Genomic DNA, 24,096 nt, shown 5'->3' on the forward strand with positions numbered 1-24,096 from the left:
TAGGGCAATGCGGCGTAATAGTGGTGACAAGCACCCATAAATGAAGACTTAATGGCAACTTTTTCATTTTTTTGCGGGGGGTTCCAACGGAATACCGGGGGTTTTATACTGGTGTTAAACCAATGGTCACAAATCGTTCTCATAAATTCTGTGCCGATAAGTCCTAGGGGTCTAAAATAGAGGCGGAATTCTGACGATTCTTTTACTTGGAGAGGGGATTTAAAAAAAACATTTTGGGAGGTTTCACGGGGTTATCGGGGGTTTTAATAAGTAGTAGTGGCACCGGCTAAAATGGGAGGAAAACTATTCGGAATGGCGACTTTTAAAATTTTATTTTTTTCGGCGAGGTTCCAGGAGGTGATCAGGGGTTTTCTGGTATTTTTTCCCGTATGGTTTACGGTGACCCGCCTTCACCAAACATTTTGGATCTAGAGCTCAGAGGGGACGGGTAGTGCGACGTAATCTTTGCGAGAAGTTCCCAAATAGGAGATTTAATGGCACATTTTACATTTGGGGGGATTTTAGGGGGATACCGGGGGTTTATATGAGTGTACTCCTGGCGGTCACCATCCGTTCACATAAATTCCGTAGGTATTAGTCGTTGGGGTAAGAACCAGCGGTGGAATAGTCACGGAAAGTACACAAAAAGTAGACTTATATGAAAAATTTTATTATTTGGGGGGTGTATGTGGGTTTACCGGGGGTTTATAGGTTTGTACAGCCAGGGGTCATCAATCGTCTACATCAATTCCGTAGCGATGAGTGGTAAGGCTTGGAAATGCGGCGGAATTCTGACGAAAAGTACCCGAAAAGGCTACATATATGCAAATTTTAATTTTTTAGGGGTTTTCAGGGGGTTTAAAGATGACAACATTATATGGTCACATTCATTTACTATCATATCTAAGAGAAGTTGCCCCTATGACATCCATATTTCGAGAGTAATACAATAAAAAGTAAATCTCTCCCCGGAAAAAATTAGTAGTGCCCGCCATTTCTATCTTTTCGCGGTTATATTAATTAAATCATTTATTAAATATTTATGCTTTCTAAAAGATAATGCATAGGTGTATGTAACTATTAAATTTCAAAGAAATCGGAGAGGTAAAAGTTGACAAATCCTGTGTTCATCTTTTGGAAATCGTAATTTTTGGTGATTTTCGGAATATTTTAATTTTTTTCCGAGTAACCAAGAACGACGAAAGAAAATTGTTACCTATATTTCGTAGAGGATGTAATGAACATATATAATAATCATTTTCGTTGCCCAACTCACAAAATAAGGCCGACGGCAGTGGAAAGTATGAAATATTTTCCGAGAAATCAATTTTTTGACGCCATTTTGAAAGCGTTTAACTTAGAAATTAACTTAAAAAATTACATAAGTAGGAGGCAACATTTATTGGCTTTCATAATATGCATCAACGATTCGTGTGACAGAAATGTATCGCCTGTATAACGATAAATAGTAAACGGACTCCCGGGAAAAAATGGGAAGTGTCCGCCATTTTTAATTTTTTGCTGGTTTATCGATGGCAAAATTGTAAAAATGTTTAAATTTTCTAATACAAAATGAATATTTTTATGCATATACTAAGTCTAAACGATATCGGTCGTGTAAAACTGGAGGAAATGTCGTGTTAATCTTTTGGAAATTGTACTTTTTGGCAATTTTCGGCATATTTTAATTTTTTCCTCGGCAGCCAATGGTGACAAAAAAAATTGCTGCCTAAGTTAAATGGAGAACCAGGTGAGCATATATAATATTCATTTTTGTTATAATACACTTGAAACTAAGTCGAGGGGAGCAGAAGGGATGAAATTATTTTCGAAAAACCAATTTTTGGGCGCCATTTTGGCTGCAATTTTCTTGAAGTGAAACTAACAAAATTACATATTTACGTGTCCACGTTTATCAGCTTTCAAAACATGCATTAAACATCCATGTGGCACGAACAATTCGCGCGCAGTAAAATAAAAACCGAAAGACGGTCCCCGGAAAAAGCCCGATTTCGGCCATTTTGTCGTCCTGGCGACGACACGTGGCGGAAACTTCCGGTTTTCGGATTTTTCCTCCGCATCATTTCGGATTCCCCGCACGCGTGCCAAATTTCAGCTCTCCAGCATTTCTGGAAGTGGTCGGGAATTTGTATCCATCAGTGAGTCAGTTACCTCAAGGGCTGTATATAATAGAGATATCTCCGGCTGGCAAAGCACTCGAAGTTATGATATTTCCGGAGCATGTTGCAACAAGGCAAACTCGCAGTCAATCGGGGCGCTTGGTTAAAAGTTTCTGTAGTTTAATAATGCGGCGTTTTCGGAATAAAAAAATCAAAAGATTAAAAAAATGCTAAATATTGACCAATTTCCAAACAGCGAATACAAGTGGAAATACTTTTAAAGAATATCCCCGGATTGGCTTAAAAAAACAACAATTTACATTGTATTAATAAATGTTCTAATGCGTTGTAAATCTTGCTAAAATTAATAGCTTTAAGCTTCCTTTTTCATACAAACATCACATTTCACTGACAACGGTGCATGTGCGCCATTTTGTTATTATGCTTTTGTGAACTGGGTGTTTGCGGTGAGTTTTGGACTTGGAGCATCAAGTCGAGCTTGCATAGCGGTTAGTATATGTAAAATTTTCGTTTGCATTTCTTGCCAATTAACGGTCTTGTTGGGCCGTCATACCGTTCATTCAATTTCATCGATAGCCTTCGCGCTCCAGTTAACTTTGGCGTGGAGATGATGATGAGATGACTGGGAACATCGCAAATTTAATTGGGCAGTTCACGAGGTTTCGGAGAGGGTGTACGGGCGTCGGGTTTTGTTTTAAAATGTTGCGACCATGGCAACCCAACCGGCCGACAGTGACGACGAATGTGGTCGTAAACACCTCCCGCAGTAAAATTCCGATCGTTGCCAGACGACCGTGTTCTTTCCGGCGTGAAACCTTCCCTGTCATGCTTGGAAGCGGGGGAGATGGACCTGTTTCCGTTCATCCGCGCACCTGTCATTTTATCTCATAGATATATGGAGTGGACCTGAAAGTATTTGGCGTGAAATAAGCTCAGAGGCTTCACCCTAAATTAATCTGCGGGGAAAGTTCACCCGAGTTGATGCATTTACTTACGGTTGGGTGATTTTTACTGCAATTGCCATAATCATGGCAAAATGTGGTTGACCAGGCACCTGGATGTCTAAATTCTTGGGTAAATTTTGTTTATTAGTATTAGAATTAATAGTGCTAATGGTATGCTATCTACTAGTTGTTTTTTGGATTTCTCTTAATAATTTCTCGTCTGGTTACCACATTACCGATGTTTTTGACTTGGTAACTATGTTAGAGTACTGAGTATTATTTTTTTGGTGAGGAATTGTTACTTAATTATCCGTCAGAAGTTATAGGCTAAAATGTGTAGGCTACTTTTACGTTGTACATTTGAATAATATTTTTTCTCAGACCACGTGAAACATATCCCTCGTTTACCGTCATTCTATGGTGGACGGGATCTGGAGAACAAAATAAAGGAAATAAACTGAAAAATAGCGAGATTTGAAATGTATTTCTTTCCTTGTATTGTTAAGGATAGCAATGGTGACTTGATTCATTATATTAAGGACGTCCCTATGTAGGACGATTCATTGCATTATTATCTTCTTCCATTTTTCTAATTAAACGCGGATTTTAATTGGGAATAACTTACTGTTGGGATGTTTGTCTTAGTATGAGTGTGTACGTATTATTTTTGTTATTATGCGTAATATATTTATGACCATGTGGTGTGCATGTGGCATTCTCCTCGTATGCTGGTGATTGGTCATCCCCTGCCATACACCCTTGAGGAGCTCGCTGGGTATAATGTGGATGTCGATTATGTGTGCTTCCCCTGTAAAGATTTCGCATTCCCAGGTTTCCAATCGAGCCGACCCAATCTGTGATAATTCCGAGGATTCCGTTCCCTTTCTTATTCCTTTTTTTTTTTTAGTCGTATTGGACCTTTTTTTCCGGCACCCAACCAACCATTGTCGTGGTAAAAAAAAGGACATGCCCCCAATGCGGTGGTGGGCGTTAAAGGGATTTTTTCCACCCAAATTTTTTTATTCCTCTTTTTTTTATCGTAACCGACTTCAACCGCTGTCGATTGACCGCATTGTGACTACCATCGTGATGTTCGTTATCACGTTTTTTTTTCCGCCTCCACGGTTTTTCCCCCAAAATGTCATTTTTTTATTCCCCAGTCGCTCCCCTCTTTTAGTATTTTTTCGCCTATTTAGTTTTTTCGCGCTCAGATAAAGCACTTTTTCCACACGACTAATACAGTTACAAACTGTTTGGTAATTAAAAAAAAGCTACGAGAGAACGATATAGTTACACCTTGTATAAAAATTCGGCTTAAAGGCGCTACAGATGAGCGGGCCTCGTGGTAGGCCTGATCAATAATCTCTTTGAAGACCGAACTAACTTACGAACTGATTTTTATTTTTTTTGCATATCCTATTTATTTAACGACTAATTAAGAGATATTATGAAAGAAAACCCGAACAAATATTTTTAAATGCGTTTTCAAGCACGTTCCCAAACGGGACCACGCCACAAAATGTTGTTACTGCTTGAAAAATAAATATAACTTTACCAAAAAACTAAGCTTAACAGTGTAATATGTATTGATGTTTTGAATAAATGATAATTCATTACTGGAGAGCGAGTTTATAGAAAATAACCGAATACTAGCGACGGAGGTGATGAAAATAACCAATTTTGAAAATGTTTAATTAACGACCGATGTAAATACAAGTCATGCGATTAACTTTAAAAAATACTTCCATACTTTATTTACATTAAAAAGCCATTGAAGCAATTACAGATACGAAATATAATGTTCATGAATTTTTATACATCTGTTCTCATTTGGGAACATTGGACTCTAAACTATCAATGACGAATATTTTCAGAGTATGCTTGCGGTACGAGACTTTGAGAATATCATCCCTTATGTTTCCCGGCCCGAGATGAACGATAAAATTAGAGGAAGTTTTAGACATAAAATCTATTTCGTTTTAAATTTTTAACAATGAACACTTATGTGAATAAACTTACCTTGATACTATAATATTTTTGCTCGACTGTGCTGCCATATACATTGCATGGCATCCCCAACAAAAGAGTGATTTTCTGGGGTGCTTTATTTTATTCTATTATAGAACATGTTTATTTTGTGCCATTAATTATGTAAATAAATTGGATACAGTCGTATGTTATTATATTAAAATTGGTTTTCCACAGAAAAATGAAAGGAATAAACAAATGGTTAATCGAACTTAGGCAGAGAAATGTCTCACAATGCGTACCTAAATCTAATTTATTTTCTTTATCTTCTACAGGTACTGGTCTCCTAATACCCTCTGCCACACTCCTGTTGAGGCGGCTTACGGAGTGATATGTGGAAGTAGTTATTCATATACCCAGGTATTTATTGCTTCTTAGTGCTGAATGTAATTTCATTCTTGGAACAGTGCTACCATCTTTTATTTAAATGTGTCGAACTTCAACCATATAAAACCTGAATCTATACATGTACAGACTGTCCCAAGGGTCGTGTGTCATTTTTGACCTGTAATTTTAGTAACTTTGCATCGAGTAATATTCATGAAAATTGGCTCACTTATGGGGAAAGGTCCTAAGTTTTGTGGAGTGTAAGCAAAATTTTACAATTTTGACCTTTTGACCTCACAATGTGGGTCCAAACCAAAAATTTGAATTTGCCTTATGGGGTTTCAATGTTAAAAAATTCGAGATAGAAAAAAGTCAGAATTTCATTGACCAATATATCTATTCTTAGGTTTTCCGACACGAGAAACCCGAAAATAACACTTTTATTTACGAAAATTCAACCGTTGACCCAGTAAGGTCACCGTCAAGGTCATAAGGGTGGCAAAAGGAATAGCATACCAACAAAGGTGTCGATCCATGGGTTTCATAGGGTGCCCAAGTCATTGGTATTGTCGAAATACCCGTATTATTCACTAATTGACCTCCGAGGGTCACCATAGGGGTCAAAGGTCATAGAGTTAAAAGTCGGGCCATCATGAAAACCAAGGTGTCAAACCATAGGTTTTGAAGGTTGCCAAAGTCGGTTAGGCAGTTCATAGATCCGTATTGTTGATTTTTTTGACCTCCTAGGGTCACAATGGGGGTCAAAGGTCATAGAGTCAAACGTCAGGCCATCATGACAACCAACGTGTCAAACCATATATATAAACTAATTTCATTCCAATTCATTGAAGATGGCAGGGGTTACTATCTAGGATATTTTTCAAAAAAATACATATTTTGCACCTATTGGATTAATTCATAAATTGGCCAATTGTAATTTTTAAGAAAATTTTCATGAAGCTGCTGCTATTTAAAAAAACACCAAAATTGGACTTTATGGACATCTAGGGAAACTGTCAAATTTCAAATGTCTTTTATTTTGGCAAAAGCAATTCTAAAATGTGGATTTCTTTTATTTTGCATCGACATCCTTTTATTTTCATTAAATAGAAAAAAGTTTTACGTTCAAATGGAAACGTAAAACAAAGTTCAAAATTGTAAAATAATCACATGATTTTGTCAACTTTGACTACTTTTTTCTCGCATTGATTTTAATTGTATATTTGACGTGTTGTGGCTTAGGGTATTCAATTGACAGTTGCGTCGAGCTCTATATCGCCAGAGAATACAATGCGGTTGGCTAAGTCGTTATTGACATGTCAGAGAAGATGATTTCTGGCATATTGTGCTGAGAGGTGAGGAAAAGAAATTGAAATTTGTTTAACCCTGCCCTACGAAAATGAACGTCGAAGGCCTTCAGTTTTTTCAAGTAATTATTTTTAATGCCGAAATCTCGCGGTTTTTCTCTCGTAGCCGGCTGGTTGCTAGGAAACTCTTGCGGTCAATACCATCCCTTCCTCGACGTGTGGCCCGGGTCGCATTGTTTATGGATGGAATTGCTAGAGGGGATTGGTAAGGGAAGATTTATCGAAGGCCCTTTCTAGTTATTTTTTAAAGTCTTTCTTTTTTTACATTGTAAACCTCTCCAATCGCTGTTTTTGGTCAGTCTCCCAACTTCCAAGATGTGGAATTCATCCGTTAGTCTCAAGTTATTCTATTCGTGACGCAGAAGTGATTTGATTTCCTATTTTTGAACTTATGAATGGGTCGTATGAGTCACGGAAAAACAATTTTATTTATATATACCTAGCAGGTCTTTTGTGTATTTACACTCCCGAATTACTATAAAATAGTTTTTTATTAAAGTATTCTACCGATTAATGTAGGCTTGCATGAAGTATGTGCGAAGTATTCTGACAGTATTTCGTTTTTTAAAGGACTTCCCTCTTCCACAAACAGTAATTCCTACTGTCGTTCATTCTGTCTAAAACCCCTGTCCTCAGGATCTAAGGTATTCCCGGCGAATAGACTGGAGGAAGAGTTCTCGGGTTTCCAGCCGGGTCCAAGGGTTTTTCAGCCCTGACGTTTCGAAGGCTAACAATAAGTCTGCCATCGTCTTCAGGGTGAATGACCCTGAAGACGTTGGAAGACTTTGCCTTCGAAACGTCGGTACTGAAAAACTCTGGGATCCGGCTGGAAACCCGATAACTCTTCCTCCAAACCTGTCCTCTTCATTCCTCTACCACGTTTACCCGACATTCTCTCCTCTAATAGTGTTTTCAAGATCCCTTCCCCGATTACTCGCTCCAGTCATACCTTCTCTCTCCTCGGAGGAAGGAGGACGAGAAAAAAAAGACTGGAGGCCTTTGAGATGTGGGTCTGGAGAAGAAGAGGAGGCACGACGAAGTGCTGGACATGGTGGGTGAGGAAAAACAGCTTTTAGACCAGAATCGAAGGAGACAGAAGGTATGGATGGAGCGAGGATAGAGCGGATGTTGAAAACAGTGTTAGAATGATGAATGTTGGATAAACGAGGCAGAGGAAGGAAGAGAATAGGTTTCATAGGTAGGATTATAGGGAGTAGGTCTTATGGTGTACTGATGAGAGAGGTCTAAAGTGGGTTGGCTTAGCTTATTCGCAAAATAGTCCATGTAAACGTGTAACCTTAACTAGTGTAATACTCACAATCAGATTTTCTACGAACCCAATCTATGGGCCTAAGTGATTTTTTAGGCGTATAATGAACTAATAAATAATAATCACCATATTTTTACGTTCATACTGACAAGGTTTTGGGTACAGCGCCTACAAGAATTGAATTTTCTCCACTTGACCCAGAAGCCGGAACGATTAAACTTCTTTGCTCCGCATTAATTGCTCTGCCGTTGAGGACCCTTCTTCAGCTTATTAGAGGGTCTTGTACGTACGTACAAGAAAGTTGTCATCGTCAGCGCGATCCTTTGGAAGCCGATATCGGTCGGAAAACCTCCAGAATACTTGAACGCTTCCCGCTCTGCTTTTGACGACAATTTTCCTTCCTTTTTTCGCACATAGGTTTTAAATCTAGGGCATCTACTAATTTTCTCTCTTTTACTTTTCTTTTCTACCCTAATTTCCAACAACTCTCTTCAATTGCGGGCTCGTTACGCAACCTATTGGCGAAAATAAAAAAAAACCGTTGATAGTACTTCCACGTATGTACTTGAAAAAAAAAAAAGTGGCGTGTTGGAGTTTTTCTTGTGTGATTTTGGGAGCGTTCGGTTGCCATGGAGACGAACTTAACCCGTCTAGTTGTTGATTAAAATTAAAAGAAATTAGTGTAAAAAAAAGGTTTGGCGAATCCTAAAAAGAGGCGGTGAGGAGAAGTAGTAGTATTTGTCGATCTATGCCGGGAGCAGTTAATGTAGTCTTATTGTTAGCTTCGGTGTTTTTTATTTGGTGGTTGTTAAGGGAAACTGAAATACGTAATCTACTTAGCGACCTATTTTTTGCTTAGTTATTTTCTCTTAATTTTTTTAAATCAGCGGAATTCTACCTCAAATTTAGTGAATCCTTGCTAGTTTATCCAGCACTGCATCCTGGGAAATTCGAACTTTTGACCTTCCACATTTAGCTTACCTAAATCGTGCTCGTTTAAATCATATTTTCTTATGGAGCGATACAATTTTTTGGTATAGTATAAAGGCAATAAAGGCTTACTATAATATTTTATGTCGCTAAAATTTGTATTTATATTATTTTTTAATTTTTATAGCTGTTTCTGCCGTACCTATGCTAATGGCTTTATATATATTGTCTTGGATCATGAGAGAGATTTTAGATTTTAAATGAAACAAAGGACCATCCGCTCTCTTTACATTTAATTTGCACGATTATTTCTATGTCTGAATTATCCTGATTCAGCGTAACAACCTCGTTAGACTCAATTTTCGTCTGTGCGTGGGACAATTCGCTTACCTCATTTTCATTAGTTTTCTGAATAGATGGGATTAGTCCTTGATTACTGTCCTGGAATCCCTCAAGGCTCAGAGAAACGAGTAGTCTTTTTATGTGGTGAGAAATTTCAGTATTTTTTGGTTTGTTACAATGCTCGTTATCCCTTACGAGACCGTGACATGAGATTAGGGCACTGTTCGTTGGGTTGGGCGTTGCCATGGGGAGAAAAGTAGATTTTGCGTCATCATTATCTGTCTGCAAGAGAATAGTCCAGTACAGGTATTTGAGGTTTTCGCCTTCGAATTCTTTGACATTGAATCAATATGTACGAATTTCCTAATAAATACTGAAATAATTTCGTTATCCAATGAAAAATATCGAGTGTAGGTTACACAATTATTTTCCTTCAAAAAAGAATACAAAATATTTAAAAAATCATGAATTTCAAAATATTTTTTTAACAAATCCCGTTTTTTTGATTATGAAAGTGTTGCAATTAGTTAAAAATCCATTGCTTAGTACCCTGTTTTTCCAAAATTTTCCCCCCTGGTTTTGAACCCCCCCCCACACCCCCCACCCCCAAACGAAATTCCTGGCTACGCCACCGTTGATTGAAAAAGCATTGCATGTCAGCGTTTTAGAGTTTTTTGAAATCAAAATCATTCTCAGGACTACATAGAAAAAATTATATGAGGGTTACAGCACCTACGTCTCAGAGCTTGCAATGCAAGATCGATAAAAAATTGAAGAGGGTTTTAGAACTGCCTTAGAAATTCTTATAAGGGTGCATCATATTTGCAAATTCCTATCTAGATGAATCCTTCAGCACTTGTAGCAAGGGAAATAATAATTGAGCTTCTAGAAAATAAGCATGGTGTCTCTATAAGCCACCAAAAGAAACCTTTATAAGTCAATATTTACAGCATGAAAACAACATGAAAATGTTTCTATGACAATATAGCTGCTTGTTGTCGGTATGTACAATTGCGAACACCAATAAATTCCTTAAATTACAATAATGCGTCAATGCGCCAATGTCATAATTGGAAAATATATTAGGTGTCGCATGCCAAATATCTGGTGTATCGTTGGTTACCATAGAAAATCAGTTGAATAATACCAGTGCCTTCTTAACGCCATTCATATCCGAAAAGTCAAAAATGCCAAAATTTCTCAACTTTGAGTACGTTGTGGCGCGTCTTCACCTTATCAAATTGCAACAATATTTTACAGGATGTGTTTTTACACCAATTGGCATAAAATGAGAGGGCTTCCCGAAAGAAATTCGAATAATCGAACAATAAGGACCACCCTAATATAGATACATGAATTAATACCTACCGTTACCTATCGTATTATAAAAATGCAAAATCTAAAGTAATTATCCCTCTTAAAATTGCATCGATTTCGCTATAAATAGTTATATAATGTAGGTGTTGTACCCTAACATGATTCTTTCTGTGTAGTCCTGCGGATGGAGTAGAGTAGTTTCTTTCATCAAAGAAATCGAAAGGCATTGATTGCGATTCGTTACCCACCATTAGTGCATTCATTATATACAAATTATGTGGTTTTATAAATCCCAGTTTAAACGAATGGCAAGGGTCAAATTTTATCCTCATTTGAAAAAGGCCAGATTGGCGCCCATGCGATGCCACTCCACTTGACATCACAGGGACCTAGTTTCTATACGAGTAGATAGGAGTTTTACATCGTCTGAGATTACCAGTGCATGCATGAGTCACAGAGCTCAGGGATACATCTCTTAATAACCACCTATTAAAATTGCCTATGGTCGGAAAGTTTCCTTCGTTTGATCGGGTATCAATAATCCTTACTTAAGCCAAGAGCTATCTGCTAGCAGGGTACTCTGCTACCTGCTAGCATCCTGCATCGTAGCGGCGCTCATAAACCTCGTACCAAGGTGGCCTCACACAGCGGCAACCGGAACCAGAATGACGTCAAACGGAGTTTTCCAACCATTCATACTTAGCCGTCGCGTTTTCGCGCGCTTGAAAATTTTCACTTTTCATTTAACCGCGAAAAATAGATATCGTCATTTAAAAATTTTAAAGCGTGAAATACGTACTCCAGGAGTAATAATATTTCAATTTTTGCAATAAAAAATACAGGGAACCACGCTATTCACTATATTCCGAAACGTTGGCAAAGAGTCATTTGATAATCTCCCAAAATGATGACCTACATTCGGTATTTTTAATGGACTTACAAATAAAGAGGTTGAGAAGTAAGAAACTGTGAATTGATTTCGCGTATAAATGATTTCATTGCACTTGAAATATCTTTAAATTCCTATCATGCTGCCTACAAAAACTTAAACATTTATCGTAAAAAAACAAAGGTGTCACAAAAGAAAACCTAAGGCATATTTTTTTTAGAAAAAAAACGAGATTCTCGTAGCACCTTCAATTTTACTCTAGTTGAATTTTACCAGTGGTTATTTTAAAGGTGTATTCAAGCATCTTAAAAGACTTAGTGGCCATCATACCCGTGAAATAAATACTTCTTCCGTAATTTGACATCGGATTCATCGAATCGGGTATTCACCAAATAAATATTTCCTTTCCTCCAACCCGGGGCCTTATTCACGAACAAATCGGAAATGTCGCCTCGACAATGAGAAGCCGTCGAGGCGACAATGTCGAGAGGCACGAAATCGCTTTCCGTGCTATTCACGAAGCGAAAATCGAGGACTCGACGAATTCAGACGCTGGACGAAATTGACGCTTGTGACGTCATGGATTATCGAGGGATTGATATTCGATGCTCTTCTTTTTCCCAAAACTTGAAGACTTCTCGCTCGAAATTCAACTATGGATTCCGAAAAGAGAGGTAAGTTTGAATGATTTCTCGTTGATATTCAGTGATGAGGATAACCAAATGAATCATATTTATACATATTTCAGCTAAACGTTAATTATTTCAAATGTTATATACAGGGTAGTTATTATTAACAACTATTGACGCAAATTTATTGACATAATAAGAAAATAATGCATGTTGTTCAACATTCTCGCCCCGATACTTCATAAAAATTCTGAAGTTGATCATAACATTGCATATATTAAGAATTAACGATCTTCCTTAAATGCAAAGATATAGAATAAGTTCTTCTGTTAGGTTTTGGGTAAATAGGTGGAAATAAATACCAATAAAATATACAGAATAAGATTCTATCACATAATGGCTGCATACAAACTCATTAAAATTGAAATTAATTTTGCGTTACATAATCGCACATTAATTATTACATACTTTTTGATTTTACACTGTAAGAGGCAATTGAAAAAAGCATGAGTCGCCAAAAGGCACGCGTTTCTCACGAGCAGAGGGAAATCCTTATCCAATACATGCGAGAGCACCCAGGGTTGGCACGCAACCGCATCAAAGGCAGTAATGCTTCCAACACAGTGCAACGCCTGTGGGCCACTTTAAGTGACCAATTAAATGCCTGCCCAACTGGAGCAACAAGATCATCAGTTAAGTGGGCGAAGGTAATTTGTAATTTATATTTCTCATTCATGAAGGCCTAGAGTTAGTCACTGCTTAAAGCAGTAATAAAAAAATTTTGCCAATGCTTTCAATCTAAATTAGTTCAAAGTTTCAAGAACCAGAGCATTTTATGCCTTCCTAAGCATTCCAAATAATCTCAATGCAGAATTCTAATCTATTATAAAGCTAATATTTGAATTATTTATTCTCGTTAGACATGGCAAGACTGGCGTCTAGATACAAAAAAAAAGGCATCCAAAATAAGGACCCATGCTAGCGGAACTGGTGGAGGTGGCCGCCTTAAAATCACCCCCCTCACTGAGTTAGAGCAACAAGTGCTAAGCTTGGTGGGGGAAAAGGCAGTGGATGGGGAGGATGGCCTTGTAGACCCTTTGATAGTAAGTTTAAATTGATATTGAATGACCACTTAAATGGCCAATTTGTGGCAGTGACCACTCCTTGAAAAGATTTGTGGTTTCATGATAAACTTAATAAATAAAAGTTTAATTTGTTATTATAGTCAATGGGCTATAAAACACATTAGCCTTCAAAATTCATGAATGATTGAGGGATAGCAGATGTACTGCATTTCATGGTTTGATGTCTAACAATTTTTTAAACTTTTTTCAGCACCGCATAAGCCAAGAATCACATCCCCTACCTGCATCTGATTCACCTTCTCCTCCTTCATCACCAGATAAAAACCCCATTTATTGTTTGACATCATATTCCCCTACAACAGTAACTACATCCCACCAACAGCCATTTCAAATCCCACTAAATTTTGAAGTAATACAAAATCACATATCAGCCATAGAAAATGCGATTTCAAAGCCATCTCCAATGCCATCCACCTCACAAACATTCCCCGCAGAAGAAAATCATTCCCCTCCAGTCCTTCCTCCCTCAAATCCTGTATGTGACACAGTACCAAGGGCCAGAAAAAGGAAGCGGCCATCTCCACCAAGTAAGAAATAATAACTACAGATATGGTAGTTATATGGAGGACTAAAAATGTCCCTAAATGCTCAGCTGCTATTGCGATAGAACTATTTTCATGTTGCCTTACATATTCCTGAACAACCGTCAGTTAATGTTATTATTCTAATATTACTAGTACATAATCCAAGCACAATCTTCTAGTTACTGATATAAGAACACGATTGAAGCTTGTTAAGAAAGGGAGGTTGATAAGGAAATGGGATGTAATAAAGCTGAAAAATGAGAAGAATGAAGCATATAATAAAAATGTTGAGAAAAAATTGGAAGATGTAAGACAAAGTAATGAGGTATCAGAGGAATGGAATAACATTAGGGATGTAATATGGGAAGTCTTAGAAGAGGAAGTTGGTGTTGTACAAAAGGAAAGAAATAGGAAGGAATGGATCACTCAGAGCATGATAGATAAAATGGAGGAAAGGAGAAAGTGGAAAAATGTTCACACTGAAGAAGGAAAAGGGCAATATAGGAAACTTAACAATGAACTACGAAGATTAACTGATAAGGCAAGAGAAGAGTGGATGGAGAGAGAATGCGAAAAGATGGAAGTCCTAGAAGAACAAGGGAGATTGGAAGAAATGTATAAAACAGCTAAAAAGTTCACAAAAAGAGAGCCAAAGAAAATAAGTAAACAAGGAATGTTAAATAAATACGGAAAGATAACAACAGGTGTTGAGGAAAACAAAAACATATGGAAAGAATATGTGAAAGAACTATATGATAGTAAAGATGATCATTCTGAGATGGAGCTGGAAGAGGAATGGGAATGTGAAGAGGTGAATAGAGGACCAAACATACTGAGAAGAGAAGTGGAAAAGGCAATCAAGGATCTCAAGGAAAGGAAAGCAATGGGATGCGATAGAATACCATCAGAAGCATTAAAGAACCTAGGTAACAGTGCAATGAGTCGATTAACAAATTTAATCAATAGGATATATGATACCGGGAGCTGGCCTGATGATCTACTTAAAACTATTCTAATACCAATACCAAAGAAATGTAATGCCAAAGAATGTAAAGACTTTAGGACAATTAGTCTTATATGCCATGTTACCAAAGTAATTGCAAGGATTATATTAAAAAGAATCGAAGGAAGAATTAAAGAAAATATGGGAGAAGATCAATTTGGATTTAGAAAGGGTAAAGGGACTCGTGATGCAATAGGATGCTTGAGGATGATAGGAGAAAGAATGATGGAAGTGAATAGAGATTTGTACATTTGCTTCATTGATTGGGAAAAGGCATTTGATAAGGTTAATTGGAATGTGTTATTGAAAATTTTGAAAGACATTGGCATTGATTGGAAAGATAGGAGATTAATAAAGGAGATGTATTGTAGGCAGGTAGTAGTTATAAAAATTGGAGATGATGAAACAGAAGAAATTGGCATAGGAAGAGGAGTGAGGCAAGGGTGCTGCCTTTCTCCAGAGCTCTTCAATGTTTATGCAGAAAAAATGATGGTGAAAGCTTTAGAAAAAGCTAGAGGAGTTGTAATAGGAGGAGAAAGAATAAAAACAATTAAATATGCAGATGATCAGGCAGTGCTGGCAGAAAGTGAAGAAGATTTACAACAAGTGATGGATGATATAATGGATGTGGGGAGGGAATTTGGAATGAACTTAAACATAAATAAAACCAAGGTGATGAGAATCAGCAGAAAAGAAGGTTGTGTTTGTATATCCTTAGAAGGAAATATCATACAGCAAGTACAGACTTTCCAATATTTGGGAAGTCTGGTAAGATGGAATGGAAGTTGTACTGAGGAAATAAGAAGAAGGATATCAATAGGTAAAGGAGCGTATGGAAAGGTAAAAGCATTGTTAACAGCAAAAAGAATTCCAATAGAGATGAGGAAGAGGTTTATGAAATGTTTTGTGTGGAGTGTAGTGTTGTACGGATGTGAATCATGGACTGTTAAAAAGAAGGAGGAGAGATATTTAGAAAGTTTTGAAATGTGGGTATGGAGACGAATGTTGAAAGTGAAGTGGACTGACAGAGTGAAGAATGAGGAAGTTCTAAGAAGAATAGGCGAGGAAAGAAAATTAATACATATGATTCATAAGAGGAAGGCAAGTTGGTTAGGGCATATATTAAGAAGGAATTGTTTGGAACGGAGAATAATAGAAGGGAAGATAGAAGGAAAGAGAGGAAGAGGAAGAAGGAGGATGGGAATGTTGGATGATATAAGAAGAGGAAGAAAATACAAAGACCTAAAGGAGGATGCTCAGGATAGAGAAAGATGGAGAGAAGTCCAGTGGAAACCTGTCTAAGGACAGTAATCACTGATGATGATGAATCCAAGCACAAACCTTGATTGAGATTTTAGAAAATAAATGATGTTGCAATAATTTATTGAGCTACTAGGGTGTAATTATAAAATGAAACAATTCCGATTCATATTAAACAAGTCTAATTATTATTTTTTCAGATGATGATTCTGATTACATATTGGCTCTGGCAGCAAAAGAGAGGACTGAGCACAGTAAGGCAAAGGCGATTGCCTTAAGTAGTTTGGCCGAGAGTATGAGAGACATAACTGCATCCATTAAGATGGCCTGCCAAGCAATAAAGGATGCTAGCGATGAGTATGGGGATTTAATTCAATATTGAATGTAATGTATCCAATTACATAAAAAATTAAATTAAATCCCTCCAGCACATTTTGTTCCCAAAAAATCACTCCTTTCAAGGTAAAACATTGTGCTGGTAATAGGGTTGAATGCAGAATAAACTAGGGTGTAAAAATATCATCATGGGAGAGGTTGAGGGGGCAGTGAAACAATTAACTGAGGCCTTGGTGTGGGAGGTTGAACATGAAATCTATAGGCCACCATGTTTCCAGTCCTAGTGGGAAGGTGGAAAGGGACCACCTTTCTTCACTTGTGCAGGGACAGGTACTTCTCCATAAACAAATAAAGTGAAGCCCATATTAAGCCAGAAAGTAATATCTAAGTAGGCATCAAACATGATTCTTCATGATGATTTGCTCCTTGCTTCGGCCTGTAAAGAAGTGCACTGCTCCTCTAAGGGGCCCTCAACTTTAATTGATGAGGATAACTGAGTCAGCAGTAAAAAATCTACCTACAAATGTGAAAAAAGATAAATTAATATAGAAAATTATTTAAAGTATACCATAGCATTGAAATTTATATTCAATTTTTAATCATGCAAGACTAAATTATTGATTTTTTTTCCAGATACATAGCCAGAGGAAGGCCAACATAAATTCCTTTGTATATACTTTAGACATGTTCAAGATTTCATTAAATAAACTGTGTAATAATATAATTATTTTCTTATATTTAGTTTTTTTCCAAAATAAAAATTTAAATGTATTCATGCACAATTAATAAATATTTCTAGTAAAATATTTGCAAGTATGGTCTAATTAACAATTCGTTGTATAATCCCCTCTCTCACACGCCGTGCCTCATTAATCAACACTCTTTCTTGCGGAATAGGGGGGTTAGGAGCAAGAAGAGGTTCATCTTCTTCCTGTATGTGCTGAGGAAGAGGTATACCTCCCCTCACACACATATTATGTAGCACGCAACATGCTACTATTATTTTTCCGGCCTTCCTAGGGCTATAGTCCAACACACGGTGTTTTAAAAGACATCTGAATCGATTTTTAATGACTCCAATACACCGCTCTACAGTAGCTCGAGCTTTGCTATGTAGGCGTGTAAACCTTGCCTCAGGGGAGCCTTCAATGGCATTTATTATGGGGGTTTGTAACCAGGGTAGGTGAGGATATCCTGAGTCACCTATATAATGAAATAAACAATATAATATAGTTGTAATAATGGAACATTATGAATTCAAATTATCACTTAAGAATTAACATCATCCTTTACAAAAGGCTATACCAAAAGCAGCAATAAAATAGTTGTCTGTTCAAAGTAATGTTCAAACTACATCATTCTATTTTTTATCTAAGAATTGGTGGAAGTAATCATTTAATATCAATACTTTAATGACATGTACTGACCAAGCAGCCAACACTGCTCACCACTCTCCCATACCCTTCTCATTTGAATGTGAGCTTCACTATGACCCCACACATAGGAATCATGAGAGCTTCCCGGAAATCTTGTAACACAATTCAGAACTGTGAGGTCACTATCACATATCTATAGAAAGGTAAAAACTCATTTTATTCTAGTTGATGAGAAAATTAACAAAATGAATTAATCCAGTAATGATCGGGGCATCTAAAAATTAACTAAATATGCTTACTATTGAGCATTTATAGAATGGTATCCCCTTCTATTTACGTATAAGTGCTCATACGTAGAAGGAGCCCTTATAGCGACATGTGTTCCATCTACAAAGCCCACTACTCCTGGGAACCTAGTTTCTCTGTAATTCCTGAAAAACAGGTGTAGTACATAAAATTTACCATGGTGTTTATTCCTTTCTTCAAATCTAGACAGCAGAAGGCTACCATAATTTTGAAGGTATTAATTGTTCTTGGAAAATTTAATGAGACTGCATTACTCTACTATATAAATATATATATGCATATAAATGGCATAAACATGCTCTAACAGCAGTGCCTATCTTCTTATATTATGAAATGATATATCTCATATGACTTTACACTAGCATGATGGTCCTGGTTATATTTCCTCATTAAATTATTTGTATAAGATTGATAAAGTATTTGAACTAACTTTCGAATCATGTCCTGTCTTTCCTCAGCTCTCACAGGGAAAGGTAACCATTTGGCAACCATGCCAGGGGAGTTAAGACATTCGGTCACCTCATCTATAAAACGACTTACAGAACTCTGGCTCAACCCTAAATTGCTGTCACTACCAGTTGATTTTTGATAGGAGCCTTGGCCAAAAAAGTGGAGAGCGCAGAGTACCTTCCTCATTAAAGAAAATTGATTTGAGTAAATTAATAAACATAGTTGCATCAGAAATGTAAAAAATTTCAGGCAATTATGGCAACCATACTACCTTTAATTCAGGGGATACAGATGATCCCCTAGTGGCAACAGGTAGATTAGGTTGCAACTCGTTTATTAAATTCATAGTTAAATCCTTTGATAACCTGTATAGCCCCATAAAGGTTTCATCGGGCATTCTGAAAGGTACTGATGTGTGCCTCAAATTTTGTAATCTTCTTCTATTAATTATTATTTCTCTTCTTCTCCTTAAATTTCTTCTCCTCCTTAACCAAATCAAGGCGATATCATCATCCATAATTAGCTACAGAGGATCATGAAGCATGATATGAAAATTTTAATTAGCTTTGAATGTATCATTCATTACTTTCAGCCTTATCATAAGTTTACAATGAACAATTTTTTAAGATAATTATCAATATGCTTGTCATTTTAGAATACTATTATTATTCCTAATTGAGTATCAATTTGTAAGCTAAGCATAAACAATACTTTCAATGAAATCATCAACTATATTATGTTACCTAAGCAATATTCTTAATTGCCTATTGATTAATCATGTAATCTTTCCCACTTACAATTAGTGCTACAATACCTTTGTTTTTTTCCTTGTGCTAATACTAAGATCATCTACTATTCAAGACAAAGCTCAGATTTATGTGTTATATGAACCTAGTGCATTGATTTCACTCTTAACAAATAAAGTATCCATTGAAAACCTGAGATAATAATCATACTGAGAAATGCTTTATATTTCATCATACAAAAGTGTGGTACCTACTTTATGCAACTTGATCTTTAATTAAGACCTCTAATTAAGTGTGAGATAGGTACTCTCATTCATAGCACTCCAGCGGAATTCATAAAAAGCCTTTGCAATTCCTACGAGTGACGCGAATCTCACAATTACCGTCCCTTAATAGTGCTATTAAGGAACGAGAACTTACCATGCTCATGGGAAAGTATCAGTGACACGAAAACAGTAGTACTTACTATATGGCAACGGTCATAAAGAAGAATAAAAATCAGGAAATTGCTACACGATGAAAACCATAATTCGTATTCAACACGTAATAACAAGAAAGTACCAATGATGCATATTATAAGATTGGCTTCAATATATTATGAAGGAATGCACAATATATAAACGTTTATATCTCATGAATAGGTACAACGCATTTAGAACTCTAGGTATTCCATTAATCATCAAGTTCAAAGAGAACCACCACGTACAGTTGAAAACAAACACTCATTTATCTCTACAGCTGTAAGTTGTTTCCATGCTAGCGAGCTATATAGTCTAGGTAAAAAAAACAAGCCTCAATTAAGTTATCATTTTCTCGATTATACTACAGAGATTTTCCTCCTTTCCCACATTGCTACATTGATCACCTACAGCAGAAAACACGGCAATATAACATGCATCGGAAAGAAGAACACAACCCTTAATGATAATCCCGAAATCAACACGAACGTAGGCGCAACCCAAAATCAGTTACCGGGAGTTCATGAGTTTTGCCTAACTCCACAAATTTAGGGGCTATGAAATCCACTATATAAATATTGTTCTAATGTGACTGAGATTCGTGATGGCGAATTTTAATAACGATTCTTAACATTAAATAAGTTAAAGGCTAGTTCACAGGTGATCGCTCATGAAACAACCGCATGAAACTTCGGTTTTTGGAATCTCTATTATATACAGCCCTTGAGGTAACTGACTCACTGATGGATACAAATTCCCGACCACTTCCAGAAATGCTGGAGAGCTGAAATTTGGCACGCGTGCGGGGAATCCGAAATGATGCGGAGGAAAAATCCGAAAACCGGAAGTTTCCGCCACGTGTCGTCGCCAGGACGACAAAATGGCCGAAATCGGGCTTTTTCCGGGGACCGTCTTTCGGTTTTTATTTTACTGCGCGCGAATTGTTCGTGCCACATGGATGTTTAATGCATGTTTTGAAAGCTGATAAACGTGGACACGTAAATATGTAATTTTGTTAGTTTCACTTCAAGAAAATTGCAGCCAAAATGGCGCCCAAAAATTGGTTTTTCGAAAATAATTTCATCCCTTCTGCTCCCCTCGACTTAGTTTCAAGTGTATTATAACAAAAATGAATATTATATATGCTCACCTGGTTCTCCATTTAACTTAGGCAGCAATTTTTTTTGTCACCATTGGCTGCCGAGGAAAAAATTAAAATATGCCGAAAATTGCCAAAAAGTACAATTTCCAAAAGATTAACACGACATTTCCTCCAGTTTTACACGACCGATATCGTTTAGACTTAGTATATGCATAAAAATATTCATTTTGTATTAGAAAATTTAAACATTTTTACAATTTTGCCATCGATAAACCAGCAAAAGATTAAAAATGGCGGACACTTCCCATTTTTTCCCGGGAGTCCGTTTACTATTTATCGTTATACAGGCGATACATTTCTGTCACACGAATCGTTGATGCATATTATGAAAGCCAATAAATGTTGCCTCCTACTTATGTAATTTTTTAAGTTAATTTCTAAGTTAAACGCTTTCAAAATGGCGTCAAAAAATTGATTTCTCGGAAAATATTTCATACTTTCCACTGCCGTCGGCCTTATTTTGTGAGTTGGGCAACGAAAATGATTATTATATATGTTCATTACATCCTCTACGAAATATAGGTAACAATTTTCTTTCGTCGTTCTTGGTTACTCGGAAAAAAATTAAAATATTCCGAAAATCACCAAAAATTACGATTTCCAAAAGATGAACACAGGATTTGTCAACTTTTACCTCTCCGATTTCTTTGAAATTTAATAGTTACATACACCTATGCATTATCTTTTAGAAAGCATAAATATTTAATAAATGATTTAATTAATATAACCGCGAAAAGATAGAAATGGCGGGCACTACTAATTTTTTCCGGGGAGAGATTTACTTTTTATTGTATTACTCTCGAAATATGGATGTCATAGGGGCAACTTCTCTTAGATATGATAGTAAATGAATGTGACCATATAATGTTGTCATCTTTAAACCCCCTGAAAACCCCTAAAAAATTAAAATTTGCATATATGTAGCCTTTTCGGGTACTTTTCGTCAGAATTCCGCCGCATTTCCAAGCCTTACCACTCATCGCTACGGAATTGATGTAGACGATTGATGACCCCTGGCTGTACAAACCTATAAACCCCCGGTAAACCCAAATACACCCCCCAAATAATAAAATTTTTCATATAAGTCTACTTTTTGTGTACTTTCCGTGACTATTCCACCGCTGGTTCTTACCCCAACGACTAATACCTACGGAATTTATGTGAACGGATGGTGACCGCCAGGAGTACACTCATATAAACCCCCGGTATCCCCCTAAAATCCCCCCAAATGTAAAATGTGCCATTAAATCTCCTATTTGGGAACTTCTCGCAAAGATTACGTCGCACTACCCGTCCCCTCTGAGCTCTAGATCCAAAATGTTTGGTGAAGGCGGGTCACCGTAAACCATACGGGAAAAAATACCAGAAAACCCCCGATCACCTCCTGGAACCTCGCCGAAAAAAATAAAATTTTAAAAGTCGCCATTCCGAATAGTTTTCCTCCCATTTTAGCCGGTGCCACTACTACTTATTAAAATCCCCGATAACCCCGTGAAACCTCCCAAAATGTTTTTTTTAAATCCCCTCTCCAAGTAAAAGAATCGTCAGAATTCCGCCTCTATTTTAGACCCCTAGGACTTATCGGCACAGAATTTATGAGAACGATTTGTGACCATTGGTTTAACACCAGTATAAAACCCCCGGTATTCCGTTGGAACCCCCCGCAAAAAAATGAAAAAGTTGCCATTAAGTCTTCATTTATGGGTGCTTGTCACCACTATTACGCCGCATTGCCCTACCCTTTACAATCATCTTTACCTTCATAATCACTGTGGAGGATTGGTGACCGCATGCATAACACATTAAAACCCCGAATCCCCCGGGGCACCCCTCTCGGTGGAGAAGACCATTTATGAGGACTAAGCGGAGCAGCCGCGGGGGGCTCTTCATCCCCAAGGCGGCGAAACCATTCCGAGGAGTAACTGGCGTAGGCGAGGGGGAGCTTCAGTAACCCCCGGGCGGCGAAGCCGCCCCGATGTTTAAAGCGGCGCAGCCGCTGTGGGCTCCCCCCACCTCTTGGCAGCGAAGCCGCCCCTTAAACGAATAACGGTGAAACAGTTCCGAAATACCCTCGCCCTCTGGACGGCTATGCCGACCCCAGACGAGGAACGGCGAAGCCGTTCCGAAGAAGGAGTGCGGCGCTTTCCTACCCCCTGGCCGGCGAAGCCGGCCCCTAGCTTAGGTGAGATTATTTGAAATAAAATTCTTCGAACGACCACAAATGTAGACGGCAAAGCCGGAACCGGGGTTTTAAGGGGCGGAGCCCCTTAACGAGCGCGCGCAGCGCAGCGAGTCTCTATTATATACAGCCCTTGAGGTAACTGACTCACTGATGGATACAAATTCCCGACCACTTCCAGAAATGCTGGAGAGCTGAAATTTGGCACGCGTGCGGGGAATCCGAAATGATGCGGAGGAAAAATCCGAAAACCGGAAGTTTCCGCCACGTGTCGTCGCCAGGACGACAAAATGGCCGAAATCGGGCTTTTTCCGGGGACCGTCTTTCGGTTTTTATTTTACTGCGCGCGAATTGTTCGTGCCACATGGATGTTTAATGCATGTTTTGAAAGCTGATAAACGTGGACACGTAAATATGTAATTTTGTTAGTTTCACTTCAAGAAAATTGCAGCCAAAATGGCGCCCAAAAATTGGTTTTTCGAAAATAATTTCATCCCTTCTGCTCCCCTCGACTTAGTTTCAAGTGTATTATAACAAAAATGAATATTATATATGCTCACCTGGTTCTCCATTTAACTTAGGCAGCAATTTTTTTTGTCACCATTGGCTGCCGAGGAAAAAATTAAAATATGCCGAAAATTGCCAAAAAGTACAATTTCCAAAAGATTAACACGACATTTCCTCCAGTTTTACACGACCGATATCGTTTAGACTTAGTATATGCATAAAAATATTCATTTTGTATTAGAAAATTTAAACATTTTTACAATTTTGCCATCGATAAACCAGCAAAAAATTAAAAATGGCGGACACTTCCCATTTTTTCCCGGGAGTCCGTTTACTATTTATCGTTATACAGGCGATACATTTCTGTCACACGAATCGTTGATGCATATTATGAAAGCCAATAAATGTTGCCTCCTACTTATGTAATTTTTTAAGTTAATTTCCAAGTTAAACGCTTTCA

The 24,096-nt window shown here is 37.5% G+C and overlaps 2 protein-coding genes and 1 long non-coding RNA gene across 3 annotated transcripts in view; 2 read left to right on the forward strand and 1 right to left on the reverse strand.

The window, feature by feature from the left end:
- Positions 1–24,096, forward strand: part of LOC124161207 (cadherin-87A-like) — a 1,373,415-nt gene that overhangs the window by 126,345 nt on the left and 1,222,974 nt on the right. The window lies entirely within an intron of this gene.
- LOC124161208 lies at positions 11,979–17,229 on the forward strand. The gene is made up of 6 exons (XM_046537471.1): positions 11,979–12,229; positions 12,674–12,891; positions 13,105–13,287; positions 13,520–13,856; positions 16,317–16,473; positions 17,086–17,229. The coding sequence occupies exons 1-6, from the start codon at positions 12,211–12,213 to the stop codon at positions 17,111–17,113; spliced, it is 942 nt and encodes a 313-aa protein (XP_046393427.1). The 5' UTR covers positions 11,979–12,210; the 3' UTR covers positions 17,114–17,229.
- Positions 16,323–20,483, reverse strand: LOC124161209. Its single transcript, XR_006865346.1, has 2 exons — positions 18,856–20,483; positions 16,323–18,761 (listed from the first exon to the last, which is right to left on the reverse strand). It is a non-coding gene; the product is annotated as an uncharacterized LOC124161209 (long non-coding RNA).

The sequence above is a fragment of the Ischnura elegans genome, chromosome 6 (genome assembly GCF_921293095.1).
Source record: "Ischnura elegans chromosome 6, ioIscEleg1.1, whole genome shotgun sequence".
NCBI classification, from domain to species: domain Eukaryota; kingdom Metazoa; phylum Arthropoda; class Insecta; order Odonata; family Coenagrionidae; genus Ischnura; species Ischnura elegans.

Excerpts from the sequence above, each read along its gene's own strand:
- LOC124161208 (XM_046537471.1), top strand. Across the intron at positions 12,892-13,104 it reads CATCAGTTAAGTGGGCGAAG|ACATGGCAAGACTGGCGTCT; the intron begins GTAATTTGTAAT and ends TATTCTCGTTAG. Across the intron at positions 16,474-17,085 it reads ATAAAGGATGCTAGCGATGA|ATACATAGCCAGAGGAAGGC; the intron begins GTATGGGGATTT and ends TTTTTTTTCCAG.